This window comes from Strix uralensis, chromosome 18 (genome assembly GCF_047716275.1).
Source record: "Strix uralensis isolate ZFMK-TIS-50842 chromosome 18, bStrUra1, whole genome shotgun sequence".
Taxonomy (NCBI): domain Eukaryota; kingdom Metazoa; phylum Chordata; class Aves; order Strigiformes; family Strigidae; genus Strix; species Strix uralensis.
Window position 1 is genome coordinate 1,399,533 of NC_133989.1, and position 21,913 is coordinate 1,421,445.

At 60.7% G+C, this 21,913-nt stretch overlaps 1 protein-coding gene across 1 annotated transcript; it reads left to right on the forward strand.

The window, feature by feature from the left end:
• Window positions 1–14,089: 14,089 nt before the first annotated feature.
• On the forward strand, window positions 14,090–21,031 carry PSMF1 (proteasome inhibitor subunit 1). The gene is made up of 7 exons (XM_074888554.1): window positions 14,090–14,344; window positions 15,399–15,551; window positions 16,111–16,193; window positions 16,865–17,044; window positions 17,951–18,004; window positions 19,948–20,106; window positions 20,217–21,031. Exons 1-7 carry the CDS (start codon window positions 14,216–14,218, stop codon window positions 20,266–20,268), a joined length of 810 nt encoding a protein of 269 aa, XP_074744655.1. The 5' UTR covers window positions 14,090–14,215; the 3' UTR covers window positions 20,269–21,031.
• The last annotated feature ends 882 nt before the right edge of the window (window positions 21,032–21,913 follow it).

Here is a 21,913-nt window from a genome sequence, read left to right on the forward strand (position 1 = left end):
ACTTCAGCGCTGGCGTCAGCCAAGCGTGCCGAGCAGCCCACGGCACGCTTGCCACACGCTTGGTCTCCTCCTCCTCTTGCCACGCTCCGGCTGGTCCTGGGTTTGTGCCACTCACTGGTCCTGCTGCTTGCAGGGGGATGTGGCACCCTGAGAGGTTTAAGGTTTGCCTTAAGGTTTAAGGTTTGCCTTAAATCAAATCCTTCATCCCGGAGAGAGCACCGGAGCTCCCACTGCCCTCCCGTCAGCGTGCCTGCTCCGGCTCAGCTCCGGCCCCGGCCTCTGGTGCGGCTGCGCAGCCTCTGACTGCTCCGGCTGCCAAAACAGAAGCAAAGCCCAAAGTCAGAATTGGTGTCGAGCAGCGCCGAAGGCCGAGGGGCAGCGGGAGGAGGAGAGGGAGCGGGAGGAGGAAAGGGAAGGCGAGCGGTGAGCTGGGAGGGAAGGTTTAGTGTCGAAACCGAACTCCTGGTCCATGCCAGCGCAGCAGATTTCCAGTGTTTATTTTATCTCTTTAGTTGAGCCCCTTTGAGGCGGAATATATTAAATGGCTTGACTTTATATAATGGAAATAATTGAAACAATACTCCTGCTTCCCAGCCGCAATTTGTCGTGATTTCAGCCAAGAGTGGCCAGCCTCCTCTAGGTGGTGGGGACAGCCGCCGCCGTCGGCGCTTGTTCGCTGGTGATTGTTGACACATGTCTGCGTCGCCTTCCAATTTCCGTACAGCTGTCAGAGCGGGAAAAACACCACGGTGGCTCGCGCCGGACGGGCTCGGTGCCGGTGAGCGCCGACGGGCTCACCGATGGGCTGCGGGAAGGGGATCGCCCCGGTGCTGGGGCTCGTCTGCTGTAATGGGGCCGGTGGTTGCGGCTGAGCCGGGATTTCTTGGGGAGAGGCAACGTCTGGGCAGCGCTCACAGGTAGCTGGGAGATGAGGATGGTGGAACGTAGTGAGCCCGGGGAGGAATGAGGATGCGCTCGCTCGCTGCGTGAACCATCGCGCTTAGACCTCGGTGTTCATCAGGGAGGGTGAAGGAAGGAGATGGGTGTGAAGTTTGGGGGTTTTTGAAGGTTTTATTCAACTGCTCCCCAGCAGTGGGCAGGCGTTGGGGCAGGGTCTCTGAAGGACCCACCGAGCACCATCCTCTCAGCCGACATCCGTCTCCATCCCGTGTGTGTCACCGAGACTCTGCCACCTCTCCTTGTCCGCTGAGGAGCAGCTGAGCCACGTGGACAAAATAAGAACGAACACAACAGTGAAAAATCCCCCACCTTGAACCTGGCCATAAACCAACCTCCCGCTCTGCAGCACTGCAGGTGTCTTGGGGAGAGCTGACGGCGGGGTGAAACTAAAAGCAAAAGGCAGGGAAGGTCTTCGGGGAACTGAGACACAGTCTAAAAATTGCTCAGAAATCTCTTCCTGCCAGCGCAGTGATTCCCCCCGGCTGTGCGTGGCTGGGACTCGGGGAAGGTTTCTCCAAGAAAAGGCGAGGAGATGGTGCAGGGTCTGGAGCTCGGGGCAGGGGGACTGGGCTTTCAGACAGCCTGGAAACATGAAATTGCAGCTTTTCTGCAGATTATTTTGCTGGCAGGGAGCCAGGATTCCCCAGGGCAGACGGGTGCTGCTGTGCCCACCCGTGCCCCTCGCCCCGGGCAAAGCCAAAGCACGGGTGACCACGGAGCATCCTCCTCTCCGCCAGGCACGGCTATCAGCTGCTCCTGGCTTTCCTAGCAGTGAAAATCATGTGTTTGTTACTGGAACAGAGCAAGCCAGTGGTATTTTAGTAGCTGGCCCTCTTCTATTCTCCTAAGAACCGTTTATGCCAAATTCCAATTCAATTTCTTTCAATATTTGTGCTATTTAAGGAAACTATTGAGAAAGAGAGATGGAAGCGTCAGTCAGATGGATGTTCCTGGCTCCACGTGAGACAGCACTCAGAGGTCCCGCCCTTTTTCAAATAATTTTAATGTGACTACATGGTTCCCTCTTGCACATAATTCCCCAGGAGGGTAAATCCTCTGACTCCAGTGGATGACTCTCACCAGCTGGAATTCAGCAGAAGACAAAGGTTTTGGGCAGGCTCCTGGTCCTGGATGGGGAAATTCCCCCTGACAGCTGCAGAGCCCCGGGCGGGGGGGTGCCTGCGGGGGCAGCGCTGTGCTCATGGCTCCGGCACCCGTGGCCATCACTTGCCCTCACCGCGCTGGCCCTGCACGTGCCCCGCTACAGCCGCGGCTCCCGCTGCACGTGTCGCCGGTGAGGGGACGCGGTGCAGAGGCTGGCGGTGCCGGGGGCAAGCGAGGTTCCCGTGCGGGTGCCCCCAGGGAAGGCAAACGCCGGGTGTGTGGCTGTACCCACACCCCAGCACGGCTGCCGACGGCTGCGACGGCGTGTTGCTGTGCCAGAGCTTAGCTTTTGCTTAAAATCCAGCTTCCCTGGGTCACCTCTGGTCGCCGCCGCGGGTGCTGCTGGCTCAGTTGAAATTGGACCCGTAACAGCAAACCTGAGCCCCGCGGACCTGCTGACAGCAGGATGTGATTTGTGCCGTGACCAAAGCCGATGGCCCCTCTGCTCCTGCCCGCCCTCGCCAAAACCGCGGGGATGTGCTGGCGCTTTGGCCAGCAAACCAGAAGGAAACGGCATGTCCTAAGGGCTGTCTACGAGTCAGCCCTTTGATCAACCCCGCTGCACTGGCGCAGGGGTGGGAAACACCCGGGCGAACATCTCCAGGCGCAGAAAGCCACAGGCTGGGAGCTGCCCCTGCCCTCGGCTGCGCTCGGGCTCTGGGCGAGGCTTCATTTCACGCCGCTGAGTGAAATCACCTGCTCTGCCATGGCCGTAAGCGCAGCCCCAGCCTTTGGCCTCGTCATCATCGCCAGAGCCACCACACACTTCCCGCTCCCCGGCTCATCCTGCCCCATCCATGGGAAGACGGGTCCCTCCTCGCCCTCCCAGCCCCTGGCTCCATCCTCTCCTCGCTGACATCTCAGCTCCTGGCCCTGCTCCCCGTGTCCGCCAGGGACATGGCACAGCCGGGGCCAGCCCGGACCGTGGCCACCAGCCCCACAGTGGCTGCCAGCACCCCAGGGCTGGCGACCGTGTGTCACGGTGACTTATAAAGGCTGTTCTCAGAATTAATAACAGGAGGGACACAAACTTTAATATTTCTGAAGTGAAAATAGAGTGATAATTGTATTTAGCCGACATTCAGGAAAATTATTACCACCTGGCAGCCCCATTCGTGGCTGACGTCAAAGAGCACCATAAACCACCGTGAATTTTGGAGAACACCATGAAAAAAAAAAAAAAAAAGAAGGAAAGAGCAGAAATTGCGAAGGGCAGACCTTTGTGTTAACAAAACCCCAAGGGTCAGGAGCTGTCCCGGGACGCTGGACGGAGCCGCTCCCTGGGGTCTGTTTGCCATTAGGAGAGTTTTACCAAGGCACGGGAGCACCAGGGGATGTGGTCCCCACAGGTCGCTTCCTCCATTGCAGGCAAAGCCATGGAGAAAAATGTTCCCCTCTCCTTTTTCCTTTTTTTTTTTCAGCCTTTTATATCCTGTTTATGCCATTAACAAATTCAATTTTCAGGAGCTGGAATAAAGACAAAGTCTGAGCTGTTTAAAACGCTGTTGGGTTGCGGGCAGTTCCCCTCTTGAAGCAGACAGAGGAGGTTCAGCTTTGCCATGATCCCAAAAAGCCCTGAACCGCAGGAGCAGGAGGAAAAGGGGGTCGGGGTGAGTGAGAGGAGCCAAAGTGCTGCTGGGGAAGGTGCCAGAGGGGCCGAGGCTGCCCCGACCCTTGTGCCGGCCGTGAGCATCCTTGCTGCTGCAGCTGGAGGAGGGATGCAGGGACACGGTCCCCAGCTGGTCCTCGGTGCCCACGGCCGGGCGCGGAGCCGCTGCGGCAGGGTCTGGCTCAAGGAAAGAATTCTTCACTTGAGAATCTGAGCAAAAAAAGATTAAATGAAGGAAAAACGTATGCCGCGCCGTGAAAGCAGAAAAAGTACATTTCCACATAGCCCCAGCCTCCTCCTGGCCCCGCACACACTCTGGGCGCTCTCAGCTCTCTCCTCCCCACCGCGTTTCGGGTATTTGTGGCTCCTCACCCGGGGGGACAGCTCTGTCCCGGCTCAGAGGGGACTGCCGCAGGCAGGGACGCTGTGACCTGGTGTCCTCCCCTCAACCACTCCATCCATCCGTCACTGCTCATCCCTGCCTGGCCGGGAGGCTCCCAACAGCGCAGACCCGGCCACCCGTCGTGGTGGTGAAGCTCCAGCAACTTTCTGCAGGCAGAGGGTCCATCCTGCCGTGCCCCCAGCCCTGTCCCGGGGATGCTCTGGGATGCAGAGGGTGAACCCAGGCCCAAGGGACCCGATGCTGCTCCGAGCAGGCACAGCCCCTCGGGGACGGGGACTAAACCCGTGTCACCTCTTTGCAAGAGGAGGGATAATTCTGTACCGGGCCGTGTCCAGGACTCTGCTTCAGTTTGGCATCCTCAGAGCTCCCCAAAAACGGGTGTCCCAGCAGTGGTCTCCCCACGGGTGGGGGTCTCTGGGGTCCCCACACAGCAGCATTCACCCGCCGAGGGTCAGGAGCGGGGCCGTGCCGCGGGAATTCGGCTGGTTCCAATCATCGGTGTTGGGGGAAAATACCGTAACACTGCGATGAAAGAGTGATGTGTGGCACAGCCTCCCCCGGGTGCAAAATGCCTCCTCCCATGGGGAAAGGGGATAATTAGAGGTTACTGATGCTTTCAGCTCTTTAACAATGCTGGTTTGCTAATTTAAGCCCCCCCTGGAAGACCACACAGCAAACCCTGAGCTCCCAGCCGATGTCCCCCACGCCTCCCGCCTCTCCCCGAGCCTCTCCCAGCCAGCCCGGCCGGAGCGGGGCCAGCAACGGCTCCAGGACAGGAATCTGCCCCGGCTCCACCGCTCCCGGTTTCAGTGGAGACATGGGGATGTCCATGTGTCCCCACACAGGGGCGAGCCCTGGCTCATGCAGCTGATGGCGGGGCTGGGTGCAGCAGGTTTGGGGTGTGCAGAGTCCGTGGCCATCCCAACAGCATCACATTGAGCTCCTGACTCAACCAAACAACTGGAGACCACTGAGACCACAAATAAACAGGATTTGATTTGATGGGGGTTTTTTTTACATATTTTTCTTCCTGAAAAAAACAAAGAGGAGAACTCATATTTCCCGTTCATGTGAAAGGAATTTGCCAGTGCGCGGCAGGGAGAGCGATGCTGGGGGTCCCTTGGCCTGGAGAAGCCACCACCCTGTGTCTCCAGTGACAAAGAGGGGCCAGGAGGTGCCTGGCAGGGGCAGCTCTGCACCTGGACCCCTGCAGAGGTGCACGGGCCAGGAGACCGAGCCACGGCAAAGGCTCCAGCTCCCTAAACCAGGACGCTGGGAAGGGGCAGGATGGCAGGGCCAGGCCAGGGCTCAAGCCCCAGCGCTGCCAGTGTCTAAATGCCTCGGCAAAGAGGCAGCGGCTTTCAGCCAAGGCTTCAGGAATGAATTTCAGAAAGTTGTTGGTGTGGCCTCTCTTTTCCCAGAACAGATCAAGAGCTGGGCTCTGCCCTGCTAGGCAATCCTCTCCCTGCATTTTGCCAAGTTCCCCAGTGGGGCCAGAGGAGCTGAGCTGAGCTGGGCTGAGCTGGGCTGAGGAGGCCTCAGCACCCTGGGGCTGGGGAGAGGGTCTGCATGAAGGGAGGGATATGGTGGGCAGAGGAAGGACTTGCATCCCTGCATCCCTGTGTCCCCATATCCCCGCATCCTGTTTCCCTACATCCCCACATCCCTGCCTCCCCGCAGCCCTGGAAGGCTGTGCTGTTCCCAGTTTATTCAGACACCCCCTCTCATCCTTCCCAGTCAGGACAGTGCTGCTGGTTCTCTGGTAGCATCCTACTGCACTGCACAACTTTGCTGGGCGCAGCCCTGGCACCTTCTTGCTCTCGACTGAAGTTGTGCATTCACTGAATTCTTCCTGTTCCTTGTTATTAACGGAGAAATCCTGTCGCAGGATTATTTTCCACACCAACCACCCGTTCGCTCCCGTCGAGCTGGGAGGAGCCCGGTCGCTCCCTCCCCTCTACCGCGCTGTGCCGGAGAGGCACAAACCAGCCGCTGCTGCCGACACCGGCGTGGGGGACAGAGCGGCTGTGCCGAGGACGAGGCCACTCACCCGGTGCTGAGCACCCCAGTATTGCTGGGGACCGGTGCAAAACGCAGGGGAGTCCTTGTCCCCCGTCCCTCGAGCCTGGGGATGCTGCTGCTCTGGCTTTGTGTTTCCCATGGCCTCCAGCCCCCGTTCCCAGTGCCACCGAGCCCCTCGTGAATACTAGGGGGGTCCTGCAATGACACCGAGCCTCGCGCCCTCGGGACGGCTGCGGGTGGACGCTGTGTCAGGGAGAGGGGTTGTGCCGGGGGTCCTGTGCTGGGCAGTGTCATGGACCTGGGTGCAAAACCCCCCCAGGGGAGCGGCAGCAGGAGGGTGGTGCCATCCCAGTCCTCGTCCCCATCCCCAGAGCAGGGCCCTCTGCGCATCCTGGGGGCAAGGGCGGCTGTGGGGTGGAGCAGCAGCGTCAGTGCACGGCCAGTTCCCAATTTGCACCAGGCTGGAACAATGACGATGACAGTAGTAGAAATAAAGAGATGAAAAATGTGTCTGCGATTTTAATGAGCTGGAAACACCCAGCGCAGGGGACGGAGGGGTGGGAGGGTGGCTCCCGGCCGGCCATCGCTGTGACGCCGTGCGCCCCGGCAGCGAAAGGGGTCCCTAATGCTTCCAAGATGTGGAGCCTTTCACGAGGGGCAGCTTGGCTTTCTGCAGCTCAGGGGAATAATTGGGAAGATTATCGCATTGGAAATTGCTCGCAGGGGAGGGCGGCTTCAGATCGCCCGGCTGTGGGCTTTCATGTCTGCTCCAAACCGTTGCTCTGGGTTGGAAACACAGGCAGGGGGTCGGCGGAGCCCCGCGGCCCCGTGCGAGGGATCCCTGTCCCGATTCAGCGTCGGGAGCAAAGCGAAGGGAAAGGCTGACCCATGCGTCTGGTGGGAACAGCCTCAGTCCTCGGCAGATGGCAGGTCCCGCTCCGGCACCAGCTTCGGGGCAGCTCGGCCACGTCTCCCCCAGCCCCAGTTCCCCGGTGCGTGGCAGGACCGGGATGGAGCAGGAGCAGAGGGGGGGCAGCTGTACCAGATCTTCCCCAGCGCCTGCGATAACAGAGGTGGCCATGGCTGGTCCCCTTCTTGGGCTCTTGTCCTTTTCTCCCTGGGATTTTGCCCTACTTTTTTTATTTAAAATTTTTCATAGTCTTTTAAAGACTGTAAAAATTTAATACAAAGGAAATTAAAAAACCCAGAGGAACTATTCTCAAAATAATTTCACAATCCACACATATCCCTCAGCAAATTTAATTTGTAGCAAATAAAGAACAAAATATGACAATAAAGGGCTTCTAAACAAATCCTAATGCTTTACATATGTAAGTGCAAATGCCACGTCTGTGTGCAGGCACCCGGCGGAGGTGGGTGGTGTGGGGGCCGGGGGTCACAGCTCCGACACCCCCAGCCTGGCCCTGCTCCCCCGGGGGTGGCTTGCAGGAGCCGGGGGGGGGTGTTTTTGCTGCCCCAAGCATCACATCAAACCATGGCCCCCACCTGAGCGCATCTTCCTCCTGTCCCGGCAGCTCCAGCTCGGGTGGCGACGCTGAGAGAGTGTCCTGCTTTGTGAGCCTGGATCCTGCCCAGTTTGGGGCAGTTTTCTCCCAGTTAACGGGGAAACCTTTGAAGGATGCAGGTGGGCCCTGGGCACGGCTTCCTGGGGGCCACCCAGCACCCTGGGGGCTCGGTGGCGTGGGGACATGGGGGCTTGTTGCAGCCCCCCTCCTCACGGCTCCCCCAGGCACACCCGACGCCGTCCAACCCCATCTCCTTCCCCAATATGTTCTTTATCCAGCTTGTGGCCCTGCCTCTCCCCCTTGGTTTTTCCCCCTTCTTTTAATAAAGGTGGCACCTGGAGAATTTTCCCATTAAACACCCAGCCTTGCATTTTAGTGACTTTTATTCTGTCTCTTAATTAGAGAACTGGAAAAAACATCAATTGTTACCGACCATGGGCACCTGCGTACCACGGGCTGCAATGGCAGGAGGTGTTTCCCCAGCGCCACACGCACAGTCCTTGTGCTCTTGGGGAGGGTGAATGCCCTGAGACACGGGCTGCAACACCCCCCCACCCTCAACCCAGATGACAAACCTCCCCCCGCGTTGGCATTTTGCTGTCTTCCTGGCAGAGCTCGGGGTCTCTGGGCTGCCAGTGCCACCAGCAGGTCGCTGCTCTCTGGGTGCCCTGATGGCTCTTTCCCAGCTGCGTTCGTGATGCGGCAGCGGCCTCGTAGCGAGCGCGGGAGCGGTGCTGGAGCGGAGTGCAGACCCGTTTTGGGGTGTAGGAGGGGGCTGTGTGTGACAGGGCCGGTTGGCGCAGGCGCTGGGGCTCAGGCTGCCTCCCCGCTCTGTCCCATGTTGACTGTCACGGGGCAGAGCCACCCCAACCCTTTGCTAGTGGGGAAACAGGGGCTATTGGGGGGGCTGCACCCAAATTGCTGTTGCGCTGCTGCACCCGCACACGGGCACTGCTCCAGGGGGATCTGGGTGCTCTGCCTTGACCAGACCCCCCCATCCCAAATATTTAACCTTGCTGGCTCACCGTGGCCCAGCCCAGCATGACCAGACCCCCGGCTCCCCTCTTGCCATCCCCAGCCCCACCGGGCAGCACGCGGGGCCAGTTTCATGGGGGAATATTCACCACCAGCTCCTCAGAAGAAAGGCGAGCGCTTACCCAACAGCGCTGCGCCGGGAAGCTGATACTCCCCGAGAACATTGCCTCATACCATCCGTGCGTGCCTGGGATGGGGAGAAACGCCGGGGAGCTGCAAAAGCCATCCAAAAATGAATGTACTGTCTGCAGCAGCGCCGGGGCAGCAGCCCGGGGGAAGCGACCGCCATGTGTCATGGAAGGAACAGCAAAGGAAAGGGTCTTGTGAGGATAGCGGGAGCTGCACCGCAGGAGCAGGCTGTGCCGTCCCCGTGGCTCCGCGGGCTTCGTGCAGCCTCTGAAGTGCTCCAGGACAAGCTTGGGATTGACTCTTCCTCTGCGTGGGGTGCCTCCTCCTCACCCCCATGGAGGGAAGGTGCTCCCAGCCCCGGGATGCTGCGGTGAGGTCCCAGCCCCAGGGCAGCATCCGCTTGCCCCCACTTTTGACGCTCTCTGTAGCCAACATGGCCTTGGGCATCTCCCGCTGTACCCCGAGCAGGGAGCAGTTTTGCATCCCGGCTTTGCTGCCTGGCCCCGGGGCAGCGAGTGGGGGCAGAGCCCGCGCAGGCAGCGCAGACAGGCAGCTCGTGGGCAGGGCGCTGCCCGTCTGGGCGCTGGGGCGGCCCGGCAGCCAGCTGGTCCCCACTTTGATGTGGAGTCCCTCCGGCTCTGCACAATGCAACCCGGCTCAGGCTGCAGACTGGGGCGGGAGTGAAGCAAGGGTGATTGATTGTCTTGTTTTGTTCCTCCAAGGCTGTCCCGGACCATTCGGATTCACATCCAAAGTCCCCTGAGAGCAGTGGGGGGACAGCAGCATCCACCCGGGCTGCAGGGATGGGGCTGGTGGGGTGCAGGCTCCGGCCGGGGCCAGTGGGTCAGGGGATCGGGGTTTCTGCTGCCCTCCAGGCCGCTGGCTAAGGTGGTTTGAGCCCTCTGTGCCTCAGTTTCCCCATCGCCACTGCCCCTTCAGAAGGTGCTGGTGTCTCTGGATGATGCACGCCCTGCGAAACTGCCCTGCGTTCCTCCCAGGCATGTTGGGCATCCCCTGAATTAAGGCAGGCAAAGGGAGCACAGGAGCCCCACCGAGGGTAAAGCTCATTAGGACTCGAGCGTGTTGACCTCTGAAAAATTGAGTTTAGCTCCATCCAGTTGATGAGTCACGACTGTGCGACGTGCTCCTGCAAGCAAGGTTTCCACCACAGAGCTAACAGGCTTTTCTGGGAAGCACTGGGGTTCTGGGCTTCCTAATTATTTTCAAACCCTACTGGCAGCCTCCCTGTGACAGGGATTATGCCTGCTCGAAGCACAGCACTCAAGCACGCTCGGAGTCCTGAAAGCGCTAATTGACTTTACGTTTGGCCTCGCTGCTGAGAGCCTGCTTTCTCGCAGCCCCAGTCCCTCCTCCTGCTACTGCGGCGAGCCCGCCTGCATGTGGTTTGAATTTCTTCCCCGGAGAAAAACCCCCTTTCTCCTGCCTCGGTGTCATCTTTCCCTGGAACTGAATATGGGGGAAATGAAGGGGAGGCCGAATTTTCATGGAGTAAGTGACTACATCCCCTCTCAAGGCGATGACGGGAGCCCCGTGAAAGCGAGGGGCAAAGTCTGTTCCCAGAGCCACCGATGCCCTGTCCCACCTGATTTCAGTTGCCTTCAGGTGCCTCCTGACATGCCAGTAAGCCCCAGGCGGTTGAGCAGAGCGTGGAGGAGGCTGCCCTGGCACCGTTAGCCCTCCCTGCTCTGCAGCGGGGATCTCTTCATTCCCTCCCTCCCGGGAAAGCACTGCCTGCACAGAGCAGCACAGGCAGCCCCGTCCCCCAGCGCTCAGCCCTGCTTGCCCCGGGCGAGGTGATGCCCACGGGCTTTCTCCATGGGAAAGGAGCAACAGGGAGCTGACCCCGAGGGAGGGACGATGCTCTCGAACAGCAGCAGCTGCAACACCCAAACATCAGCCGGGGATTATCCACAGTCTCTCTCTGCCTTCTGCCGGGCCCTGGGTCATACCCAGCGGACGCGGCTCAGCACAGGGGTCAGCCAGTTGCCCCGGCGCTGCCGGCTGCCGTTCCCAGCACGGAGGGCTCGTGGGTTGCCAGCGGGGCGGGCGATTGGGAAATCTGTTTCCTCTTCTGCTCGTTACGACACTGCAGCGGGCGCATCCAACGGGAGCAGTGAGGCAGCGGGAAAGTATGAAGGTCAGGGGAGGTTGTGGTTTGCGTGACGGAGGGGACCCCGGCTGATGCGTCTCTACCTGCTCCGAGCACCACCGCTCTGCTGCCGCCTTTCCCGGGGCATCACCCACCCCCCGGGGAGCAGCTCTTCACGAGATGCGTGGCCCCACGGATCCCGTTTCAGGGTAAAAGAGGGAGGAAAACAGCCACATGCAGCTTCCCCTGTATTTGCACGGGCAGGAGGGTTGGTGCAAGAGCTGGGCATGAATCCTCACAAACACGTGCAAGTCATCCGGGGCACTGGCTGCTCCTGGGGGGGCTTCGCTCGGCTCTTGCAGCATCACTCCCACTCCCAGCTTTGCCCACAAAGAGGACGCGGCTGCTCCGACGACGGCACCGGCGTGTCCGGCAGCCAATGTGACGCACTTGCCTTGCAGCACTAATGAGCCGGCTCTGCAATCCTCGCCACCTCATTAATGACTTGGCCGCTGCATCCCAGCCGGGGCCGTGCTGTCCGTTACCTCCCACGTAGCTTGCAGGCCCCTAACTCGCATTAGGGGAGCTGCTTTCATGTGGCCAGTGGTTTTCATCATCAACGAGCCACAGAGCAAGCGAGACACTGGAGCAGAGGAAGGAGCCAACAGGGAGCCAGGCGACATGGCCCGGCGCAGCAAGGCACCGCGGGCGCTGAAAAGGCAGCTTTGATGTGGCGGCAGCCAGCCCCGGGGCCGTGGGCTCAGGTATGGCGGGGACCTGGCTCCCAGGAGGGTCCCGTGGCAAGGGGACACGTGGAAGCATCCCGCTTTACCCTGTGCTGTGCCCATGGAGGGGCTGCTCGGGCCTGGGGGGACTTGGCACCAAAAGTTGCCCCTTGTGTGTGGTCCAGGGAAGCCAGCACAACATGGGGAAGGGAAAATAAATTAAGGATGGACACGGTGGTGAGGGCTCAGGAGGACAAGCTGATGGTCAGACAGGAGCGTGTGGTGATGGGTGTGAGGGCGGGCAGCAGATGGTGGGTGAGCAGGGATGGCAGCAAGTTGGATGGAAAAACGAAAGCTTGGTAGAGTTTGTGTGTGATTCCTGCCGCCTCTCACCCCAGCGCGGCACCGCTGGCTCCCGCCGTCGCCAATCCCAAACATCCACACGTTCCAGCACCTGCGGCGGGTCCGCAGGCGGGCGGGGAAGCCCGTTAGTGGCACTGGGATACAGGATTTAGGATCAAGTTTCTGGAGGAAGACCCACGATTTCAAATTCTGCCTCAGGAGGGGGCATTGGAACAAAGCTACCGGTACCCGCCTCGCCCGCCCAGGGACCGGCTGTGCCGGGAAAGTGAAATGTGGATGCCGTCAAAGCCTGCAACCGCGGCTGCTGCCCGCCGGGAGCGAGCCGTGGGGCGGAAACGCTGCCTGCTGCTGTGAATCACAAGCCCAGCGCTGGAAAAGCTCCGGCTGAGGCATTTCCTGCTGTTCTCATCTCATTCCCATCCGATGCCTCCCCTCGCAAAGCTCCCGTGCTGAAATCCCAGCCCCGTGGAAAATCAGCGGTAGTTTTCCTGCCGAGTCCGGCACGGCCGGTGCAGCTCACTCGAGTTTTCAAGTTGTTTTTGGCAGAGCCGGGACTGGCGGGGGGGTGCGGTGGTTCCCCGGCTGACACGGCGACGGTTTGTGTGAACGGGCAGCGCCGAGCCGCGGGGGCTGCCGGGCAGGCAGGCCTGGCCGGTCTGCGGTCGATTGTTCAGCCTCAGTGACTTCTTGAGGGGGAAATGGAAAGAGCGAACAGTGCGAGTTAATTAATTGACGCATAATGAAGTCAAGATGAGCGTCCCCAAGGAGCTGGAGGTCGGATTGGGAAAGCAGCAGATGATGGTGTTCCCCGACATGGGGCTGCTTCACCCTGACCCCCAGCCTCCTGCCAGCCACGCTGAGGACAGCAGCTGTGGCGCAGAGGCAGGAAAAAAAGCCCCTGAATGCCTTTCTGTGGCCACTTCAACAGAATTTAAATGTTACAAATACTGCGGCCCGGAGAAAGGAGCTGTGGAAGGAATGAAATAATCACATCGATGGCCGTTCGGTGCTTCGGTGCCTTCCGTCCCGGTGGAATGGCGCGGCAGAGACTGCCACAGACTCTAAGGCTTTTCTAACAAGTGTTGAGGAAGAGCCAGGGGCAGAGGAAGGAAAGGATCTGGGGGTTCTAACTGACAAGCAGCTGACCATGAGCCAGCAGTGTGTCCGGGTGGCCAAGAAAGCCAACGGCATCCTGGCTTGGATTAGAAATAGTGTGACCAGCAGAAGCAGGGAGGTGACAGTGCCCCTGTGCTCTGCACTGGTGAGGTCACACCTGGAGTGTTGTGTCCAGTTCTGGGCACCTCAATACGAGAGAGATCTCGAGGGGCTGGAGCGAGGGCAGAGGAGGGCAACGAGGCTGGGGAAGGGCCTGGAGAATAAATCCTGCGAGGAGAGATTGAAGGAGCTGGGACTGTTCAGTGTGAGGAGGAGAAGGTGAGGGGAGACCTCATCACTCTCTACAGCTCCCTGAAAGGACGTTGTGGAGAGGTTGGTGCTGGTCTCTTCTCCCAGGGAATTAGTGACAGAACGAGAGGGAACAGCTTTGAACTGCAACAGGGGAGGTTCAGACTGGACAGGAGGGAAAAATGTTTCACCAAAAGAGTGGTCAGAGAGTGGAATAGGCTGCCCAGGGAGGGGGTGGAGTCCCCATCCCTGGGTGTGTTTAAGGGCCGTTTGGATGAGCTGTGGGGGGATGTGGGGTAGGGGAGAACTTTGTAGAGTCGGGCTGAGGGTTGGACTCGATGATCCCGAGGGGCTTTTCCAACCTGAATGATTCTGGGATTCTGTGAGGAAGAGCCGGGGCCAGGGGCAGACGCAGGGGCAGGGAAGGAGGGTCGGGCAGACCCCAGCCCGCAGGTGCTGGATGGTGTCGGCGGGCACAGCCGCCCTCGGCGGGGCCCGTCCCGCCCGCTGTGGGAAAAAATATTAAATTTCCCGGCGGTAAAACCCAGCCCCGCGCCGCGGCCGGAGCCCCCGGGCCGGCGCTGGGGGGGCGGGCCCGGGCCTTGCGCAGCGGACGGGGGCCCTCTAGTGAGGGGCGGCCCGGCCCGGCCCCGCTCCGCCCCGGCCTGTCCGCTGCGCGCTCCGCTCCCCGCCGCGGGCCCGGCCCGGTGCTTGGGGCCCGGCCCGGCGTTTGAGGCTCCTCCGCGGGCCCGGCTCGGCGCGGCCATGGCGGGGCTGGAGCCGCTGTACGCTTGGGCGAGAGCCGCCGTCTCCCGGCCGCAGGACGCGCTGATCTGCGGTGTCCACTGGGAGCTGGTCCGGCATGGCTACCGCTGCCTCGGTGCTGGCGACCAGGTACGGGCAGTGCCGGGCCCCGCCGGGCTCCTCCGCCGCGGAGGCCGTGTAGGCCGCAGCCGATCCCCGGCCTTTCCTAGCGTCGCTCGCCGCCGCCGCTCGGCCGAGCCCGGCGCCCGCTGCCGGCGGGGGGCGGGGGGGGGCTGCGGCGCCGAGGGTGTCGGGGGCAGCCGGGTCGGTGCGGGGACTGAGGGGCCTCAGTGCTGTTGGGGGGGACCGGAGCGGGGTGTTGCGGTGCTGGGGGCTGGGGGGGTCCCGTTGCTGGGGGGGTTCAGTGCAGCGTCGGTTGGTGGGAGATTGGGAGATCCTGGTGCGGGGGCCGGTCAGTGTGATACCAGAAAGGGGACCAGTGTGGTATTGGGGGGAGCTTGATGCTGAGGGGGAGCCCCATACCAAAAGGGGGGTGTCCAGTGCAGTGTTGGGGAGGAAATGTGGTGCCAGGGGGGTCCCGGTGTTGAGGGGGCCCTGGTGCAATAGCAGGGAGGGAACCGGTGTGGTGCTGGATCCAGTGCTGAGGTGGGGGTCTAGTGGGTTGGGAGCCTGGTGCGGTGCTGGGGGGGTGTTGGGAGGGTGCTGGGGGGGGGGCTGTGGTGGGAGTGCAGGGTACTGTCTTGGCAGAGAAACCCCTCGATATCCGGGAAAAGGGCAGTGTGGGGCAGTGCCCCCCGGCAGCACCGCTGTGGGGCTGGGACAAACAGGATGAGAGCCTTCCTCCCCACCACAGACAGCTCTGGGGAGTCCAGATGTGCCAGGCAGGGAAGAGCATCATCCCCCAGTCTGGGTCGTTGTTGCCTCCCCTTGCTTGGCAAAGGGTGGTTGTGTCCCTCCTGTTCCAGCGCAGGGACCCTGTGGGAGGCTGGCAAGCTGGCAGGGCCAGCCCGTGGGAAATAAAACCCTGCCTGTGCAGTTAAAACCTGGAAGGCCCTGAGAGATCCCCTCCCGGAGACCTCGATCCCCTCCCAGATCTCTCTGTGCAGCCGAGACAGGTCCCCGCAGCCCTGCAGCATGCTGGGCTCACGTGCAGGGTCTCAGCAGCGTGTCTGTTCCGTTGCAGCCGGGTCCTGATGAGAAGAAGTCGGAGCTGCTGCCCGCCGGCTGGGAAGCCAACAAGGAGGTGTATACGCTGCGCTACAAGTCCGCGGACGATGCCCGTGAGCTGCTGCTGAAGGCCATCATGGTGGAAGACAGTATGATCCTCAATGTCATGGTGAATGCCCCCGCTGGTCCCTGGGGGTTTGGGGTCCTTTGGGAGCAGCGGCTGCAAAGAACAGCAGGCCCCGTTTCTTAACTTTTTGCTGTTACTGGTTCTACCTTTCAGCGGTGTTTGTCCCTCAGGATGGGGCAGACCCGAGGGGTGTTAGAGGCTGCCTGTGCGGCAGAGCTGTGGCCCAGCATGAAGCTGGTCGCACACTGGCTGCATCGGGGCAGCGATGCAGTTTGCCTTGCACACTCTGGCCCAGGAGTTGCCCCATTTCTGTCCCTTTCCCAGCTCAGGACTTTTCTGCAGTTCTCCTGTCCCCAACAAGCACGTGCCCGGGGTGGTTTTGCTCAGTCTTTCACCCTTCACAGCCCGGACTGGGGGAGGGAGCAGGGAGAGCCTTGCTGTACACAGGAGTTTGCTCCTGGGGATTCGGGCACAGCACAGGGACGTGGCAGGAAGCTGGTGAGCCCATTCTTTGTGTCCCAAGCCCCCGGCTGTGGCTGCTTGTTCCCTCATTCCCAGCTCTCCAGGCTGCTGACTCCACGCCTTACCTGTCTTTTGCCAGGATCGCAGTTCTCAGAAAGTGGCAGATGTGACCTTGGCAGTGGCCGACTACATCAACCCAGAACACCTGGATGATTTCCACAAGTAATCTTACTTCTCTTGTGTTTTCTGCAGAAAATGTCTCACTGGCATGGGGAGGGGGGCAGAGACCAGGTTAGGAGGAGCCTGGACGACTTTTCTACCCAGTGCAAACCCCGGGGATGGACCAGCCAGCTCTGAAATGCAGCCAGAGCTCCCTCCCCTACCCCCCTCTGCCCTGCTGGCGGGCAGGAGAGATTTAGGGGATAGTGGGACTGTGGGTCGGAGCCCAGGGGAGAGTCATCCCAACTGGGAACGGGCCAGCTCAGCCCAGCACTTTTATTTCCAGAGCACTGCCTGCCTGTCTGTGCTGAGTGGACACTGCCCAGGAGTGCTACAGCTTCAACCATGTCCCAAACACCCTGTGGCCTTGCTAAAGACCAGTGCCACTGTGGTTTCCGCCAGTCCAAACTGGTCAGGTTGTGACCACAGCACAAGGCAGTCCCCTGGGCTTGGTGACATCTCTGCCATCTTAAATTGGGGTGAGGGCTTTAGTGCCACTGTGTACTGTTACTCTTGCCCGTCCCCTCTGTGCTGCCAGCTGGGGATGTGTTTTTATGCCAGGGATGCGTTTGGGTCTGGCCGTCCCCTCAGCACCCCTCTTGCAGCCTGTCCAGCACCTCATGCCCAGGTGCCGTGGCCTCCCCAGCCCACCGCCTTCCCTCTCCTCCCCGCAGGCTGTACAAGAACACCGAGGAGCTGAGGACAAGGATTGCTTCGGGCATCATCGCTCCCCTTGGGGCCCCTGCAGAAAAGGCCAAAAAGGAGCCTGAGGCTGAGAAGAAGGATCCTGAGTTGCATTATGACCCCCTCAGGGTCCCTCCCCGGCAGCCAGCAGGCACGAGAGCACCGTCCTGGTGAGTGAGGAGCGGATGGCTGCTGACAGTCCTCCCTTAGACAGGACGTGGTTCTGGCACAGCTCTCCAAGCTACACCCCCAGTCCCCATCTTGCACACATGGAACGAAGAGGATGCAAACCTCCCCAGCCAGTTTCAGCCTTGTTGGCTGAATGCTTGGGTTTGATTTTGCTTGCCGGCTGTGGGATGGCCTGATTTGGAGCTGTGTGGTGGCTTGACGCTCCTTTGGCATCGCCTGGGGGTGTAGCTGGAGACCTTCTCCTTGCTCTCCTGACACCGCTTGCCCTTTGAAACCCTTTGCTGGCCAAGCTGGGGAGAGGGGACACGTAGCACTTGCTTCACTGTCGGTGCCTGGCCCCTCCCTGCCCCACCATCCCTTGTAGGTGACAGGCGGGCTCCCTCCTCCCTCGCGCCACAAGCCGTAATCCCCTTTGCCTGGAAGTCAGAGACACTGCGGTGGCTCTGCCACCTCTGGGGGACCGGCCATGGCTTCTGCCTGGCGTGTCACCTCTTGATTCTTTAACCCCCCCGGCTGTCTGCTGGCACTCAGGGTGCCAGATACTTCTTGGGGAGGCCTGGGCAGACAGGCCGGAGCTGGGCACGGCTCTGAAACCGTGTTATTGGCACACGGTATTGGCAAGGAGCTGTGACAGCTGGCTGCAGGCTCACCACCCCACTGTCCTCACACTCCTGGAAAGCCAGACTCATTGTGCCTCTGGCTGGGACTGTCTGGAGAGCCTGGCCTAGGCTGGCATTGCTCGGGAAGCTGCTGGCATGGAAACTCCCAGCGTCCACAGACAGCTCCGGCCCGGAGCACTGGGAACAGTGGGGCCCCCGTCATCCCAGCCAGCGCCCTGCCAGCCAGTCTCCCCTTCGCTGAACGTCTCGCTGTGTTCTGTGTTTCAGGCCTTCCCCCTCGAGCCCCTTTGCTGTTGGTGGGGCAGACCTGGACCCTTTTGGGTGAGTATGGCTGGGAGAGGTTGTGCTTTGCATACCCAGGGAGCATCCCCTGCTCTGGGGGTATGGGGGTGGCTGGGGACCTTCTCTGGAGTCCAGCGAGGTGTCTCTAAGTGCGGACAGCGATGGGACAATCGCTCAGTGAGTTGCAAGGGACCAGTTGACAGTTGCTAAACCTCAGTGTGGTTCTAATATTGTAATAAGATCCCATCTCTTGCATAGATGATAGGTTGCAATCTGTGTCTGTTTAATAATCAGCTTGTATTCATTTAACATGCAGTAATGCCTTCAGTAAATCAAAGCTGAATACGTCGTTAAGTGAATGTAAGCCTCTAATTTAAAATGTTACCAGCTGCTGTGTCTACAGCCCAGCAGTCTGGAGAAGGGGAGGCTTAAAGCCGAGTCCACAGATTTTCCAGTCCTGGTTGTGAGCCTCCTGGCTGTCTGAGGCACTCGAGAGCACCTGGGCAGAAGCAGGGCTGTCCAGGGCACTGATCCTCACAGATACATCCCTGTGGCTTTGGTTTGGTCGGACAAGGAGAACCTGTCGGATTCCATCCCAGTTTAAAGCACGTAGTCAGACAAAACCCAGCTCTTGGAGGCGTGGCAGAGCATCCTTCGGCCCAGGGGAGCCCTCGCTGGAACTGCTCTCCTGTGGGGATGGCATTTTTTCCCCCTCTTGCAAGAGTTGATTCTCTGTGGGTTGGGCCAGCTGAAAACATCCTGTCTGGCTGAAAGCAGAGGCCTGGAGCCTGGGAGGCTGAAAGGAAACCAAATAGCACGAGGAGAGGGGGTTCAATTGCGGGGGGGACACACACTGTTTCTCTTGCTGCCTCCAGCCCTTCATCAGAAGTTTCTCTGTAAATGACAAAAAAGATCGTAAATAGAAGCAGATTTGTGTGCTGACACCTGCCAGCGCTGGGGCTGGAGACCCAGACTCCCAGGCATATGCTTGTGGGGCCTGGCTGTCCCGGGGCGCTTCGGGCAGCCGGCCTGGCCTAATGGAACTCATTAACGCCGTTGTTAATGACTTGTATGATGGCAGTGGTGTCCAGAGGCTCCAGCTGAGTTTGCACAAAGCCGCCTGTGAGGAATGGCACTCACAGCGTGGGGCAGCTCCGAGGAGCCGCCATGGTCAGCAAATGGCTGCCAGGCAGCTCTTTGGAAAAGCTGGCGGGAGCTCTTGCGACACTGTGCAGGGCAGGACCTGCTGCTCGCCCGGGAGAGCGGAGAGCGGGGACGGGAGGCAGCGAGGGCTGGCGGGTCCAACGCTTCCTCCCCAGGACGGCCAATTGCCCACTGGGACTTACCAGCCATTATTGAGGCCCTAAACCGGCTCCTCACAGGAACTGGGGGAAGAGGGAAGCTGCCTCCCCGCTGCGCCGAGTGTCTGGGGTGGGGTGGGCGAGGGCTGTGGCTTCCCTGTGTGGGTCTCCCCATAGGCTTTGGGGTACGCTGGCACTGCGGTGCCCCAGAGCTGGGTGTTTGCTGGTGCCCTGACTTGCCCGCCCGCTTTGCAGCCAGAAAACTCCCACCTTAGCGTGAGGATGAGCCGTGAGTCGCATCCTGCCCTTGAGCTGGTGCTGCGGCATGGCGCAGGCGGGTCTGCAGGGTGACCCCGGGCAGGAGCAGGGTGCGATGCTTTTGGGTTCCCTCCTGGTGCAGGCAGCAGCCTGGGGATGGGCTTGGGATGCCCCAGGAGCCAGAGGGGCAGCAGGGCAAGGATCCGGCGTGCCTCAGCACTCTTACACACACGGATGTGCCCACGTGAAGGGCTGTCTGTCTGTCTGTCAGCTCTGGGCTCGCCTCGCCCGTGTCGCAGCGGGTCGGGGGTGTTTTCCCCCCCACCTGCCGCATGTCGGTTTAACCCGAGGTTTGGCGCAGGGATGCGCTTTGCTCCCCTCTCACTGGTGCCAGGCTCAGCTCCGGCTCTTTCCTCTCCCCAGAGGTCGGAGTGGGGGAATGATCGTGGATCCTCTCCGGTCTGGCATCCCGCAGCCCGGCATTGACCCATCGTCGGGCATCCCAGGCCGGCTTCCCCCAGGAGCGGTTCCACCAGGCGCCAGATTCGACCCCTTTGGCCCGTTGGGGGCTGGGAGATCCGGGTAGGTATTTTGGCCGTGCCTGGTATCCCCGGCCACTCTCTGGGCTGCCCCAACATCTCCTGGCTCGTCCCTGTTGCTGCAGGACTGAGCTCTCCTGAATTTCATTCCAGGCCAGATCCCGACCACCTTCCCCCTCCAGGCTATGATGACATGTTCATGTGAGGAGTCACCGGCTGTGGCCGGAGCGCTTCCCCCTCTTCGGTGGACTTTGATCTTTTCAGCAGCGTTTTTCTCCTCCCCGTTCGAGGCCGCGTTCCCCGTGTGCCAGACCAGCGACAGAGGTTTCCCTGTGTGCAGAACAAGAGGCAGTAGGTTGTTTCTTTCTGTGCTCCTCTGAGGGTGCCCGGCCGTTTGCACCCAGCCGAGAGGGTCCTGCCCTGCGCCAGGCAGCAGCTCGGGGTGTAGCGTGGCGCTTCAAGAAGGGGCTGGGTGCTGTGGGGTTTCCTCCTCTGCTTCTTCCCGGGTGGCCCCGCTTTTGCTGCGGGGTTGCACAAGCGGTCGGCGCCGAGGAGGGAGCTGGCTTCTTGCCTCTCCGGGCGCGGCAGAGCGGAGTCCAGCACCGAGCCGGGGCCTTTCTGGGGGTGCGCACGGGGGGCTCGCTCGGCTGTGGGGTTTGCTTTGCAGGAGGGGTTTATAGGAACACGTTTCCCTGCCATCAGCATGAGGCTGGTGTGGCTCTGCCCAGATGAGCTCTGCCAAAGGGAGCATGGTTGAGATCTGTGTGGCTCAGCCTCCTGAGCTTTCTGGAAACCCCCTCTGTTCCCTGCAGCTCGCCCCCTGCCCACCCCCCCCCCACCCCCCCCCCATCATTTAATTTTGGGGCTGCAGCTTGTCTGTCCTGTCAAGGATTCACACTATTTTTTCCTTCTCGTGGTTTGATTTCTTGGAAGGATGTTCATGAGATTGAAATAAAAACCTGCCAGCAGTGCTGTGTCGGTGCTTGGGCCCCCTTTGAGAAGGGAAGCCCCAACGCTCTGCCCAGGCTGCGCCTGCCCTCCCCGAGGCAGAGGATTCACGCTGGGAACCTGCTTTGTACCTTCCCCAAAGCAGTGGCGCTTTTTCCGAGACGATGTGACTGTATTAAGAAAATTAAGTGGAGAACAGCCCGGCCTTGGCCCTGGCTGTGCTCCTCGCGGTAATTGGCTCTCCGGGGTATCGACTGCTGGCGGTGCGCTGCATGCAGCCGCGCTGGCATGACTAAAAAGGGGGAAGTGATCCCCACGTCTATCTCTTTTTCCCCAAAGACTTTTTCCTTTTAAAACCCCTTTTCCTACAAATGCAACTCATAAAGCTGAGTTACGGCGTGTGCCAGCCCGGGGAGTGCGGAGGCCATAGAAATTTGGCACTGGGGACAGTGGGAGCGTCCCCTGTGTCTCTCCAGGGCTCGTGTGTGGCCCCCACCCGTGTTTGCAAGAGCTTTGGTGTGGGCTCAGACCCGGTGGGGACGCGCCGTTGCTGCTGCGTGTCCCTGGGGTGCGCGGGGGCCAGTCCCAGGGGTGAGCCGAGCGGATGGTGGCTGCGCTTGCGGCACGGGTGGGACGGAGGGCAAGAGCCAGGGCTGGGCGAGATATTGCTGCTGCTCGTCCCCTCTGTCCCCACCGGCTGCGGGGCAGCCTGAGCCCATCCCCAGCTTTGCCCCGGGAGAAAGGAACCCCCGACCTTGCTGCCTGGGGTTGAGCGACGCAGGGTGCTGGGGGAGGGGGAACGGCTTTGGCCTTATCAGCGGGGCCCCCCTCTGCGGGAGGCGGCTGTTTGCTGTGCCTGAATTAATCATGTTCTGCAACCTTTCGGGAGGGAGAGGCGCAGC

Coding starts and splice junctions, on each gene's coding strand:
- PSMF1 (XM_074888554.1), top strand. CDS start 14,216: ATGGCGGGGCTGGAGCCGCTGTACGCTTGGGCGAGAGCCGCCGTCTCC. Junction 17,045..17,950: donor GGCACGAGAGCACCGTCCTG/GTGAGTGAGGAG, acceptor TCTGTGTTTCAG/GCCTTCCCCCTCGAGCCCCT. Junction 18,005..19,947: donor GCAGACCTGGACCCTTTTGG/GTGAGTATGGCT, acceptor TCCTCTCCCCAG/AGGTCGGAGTGGGGGAATGA.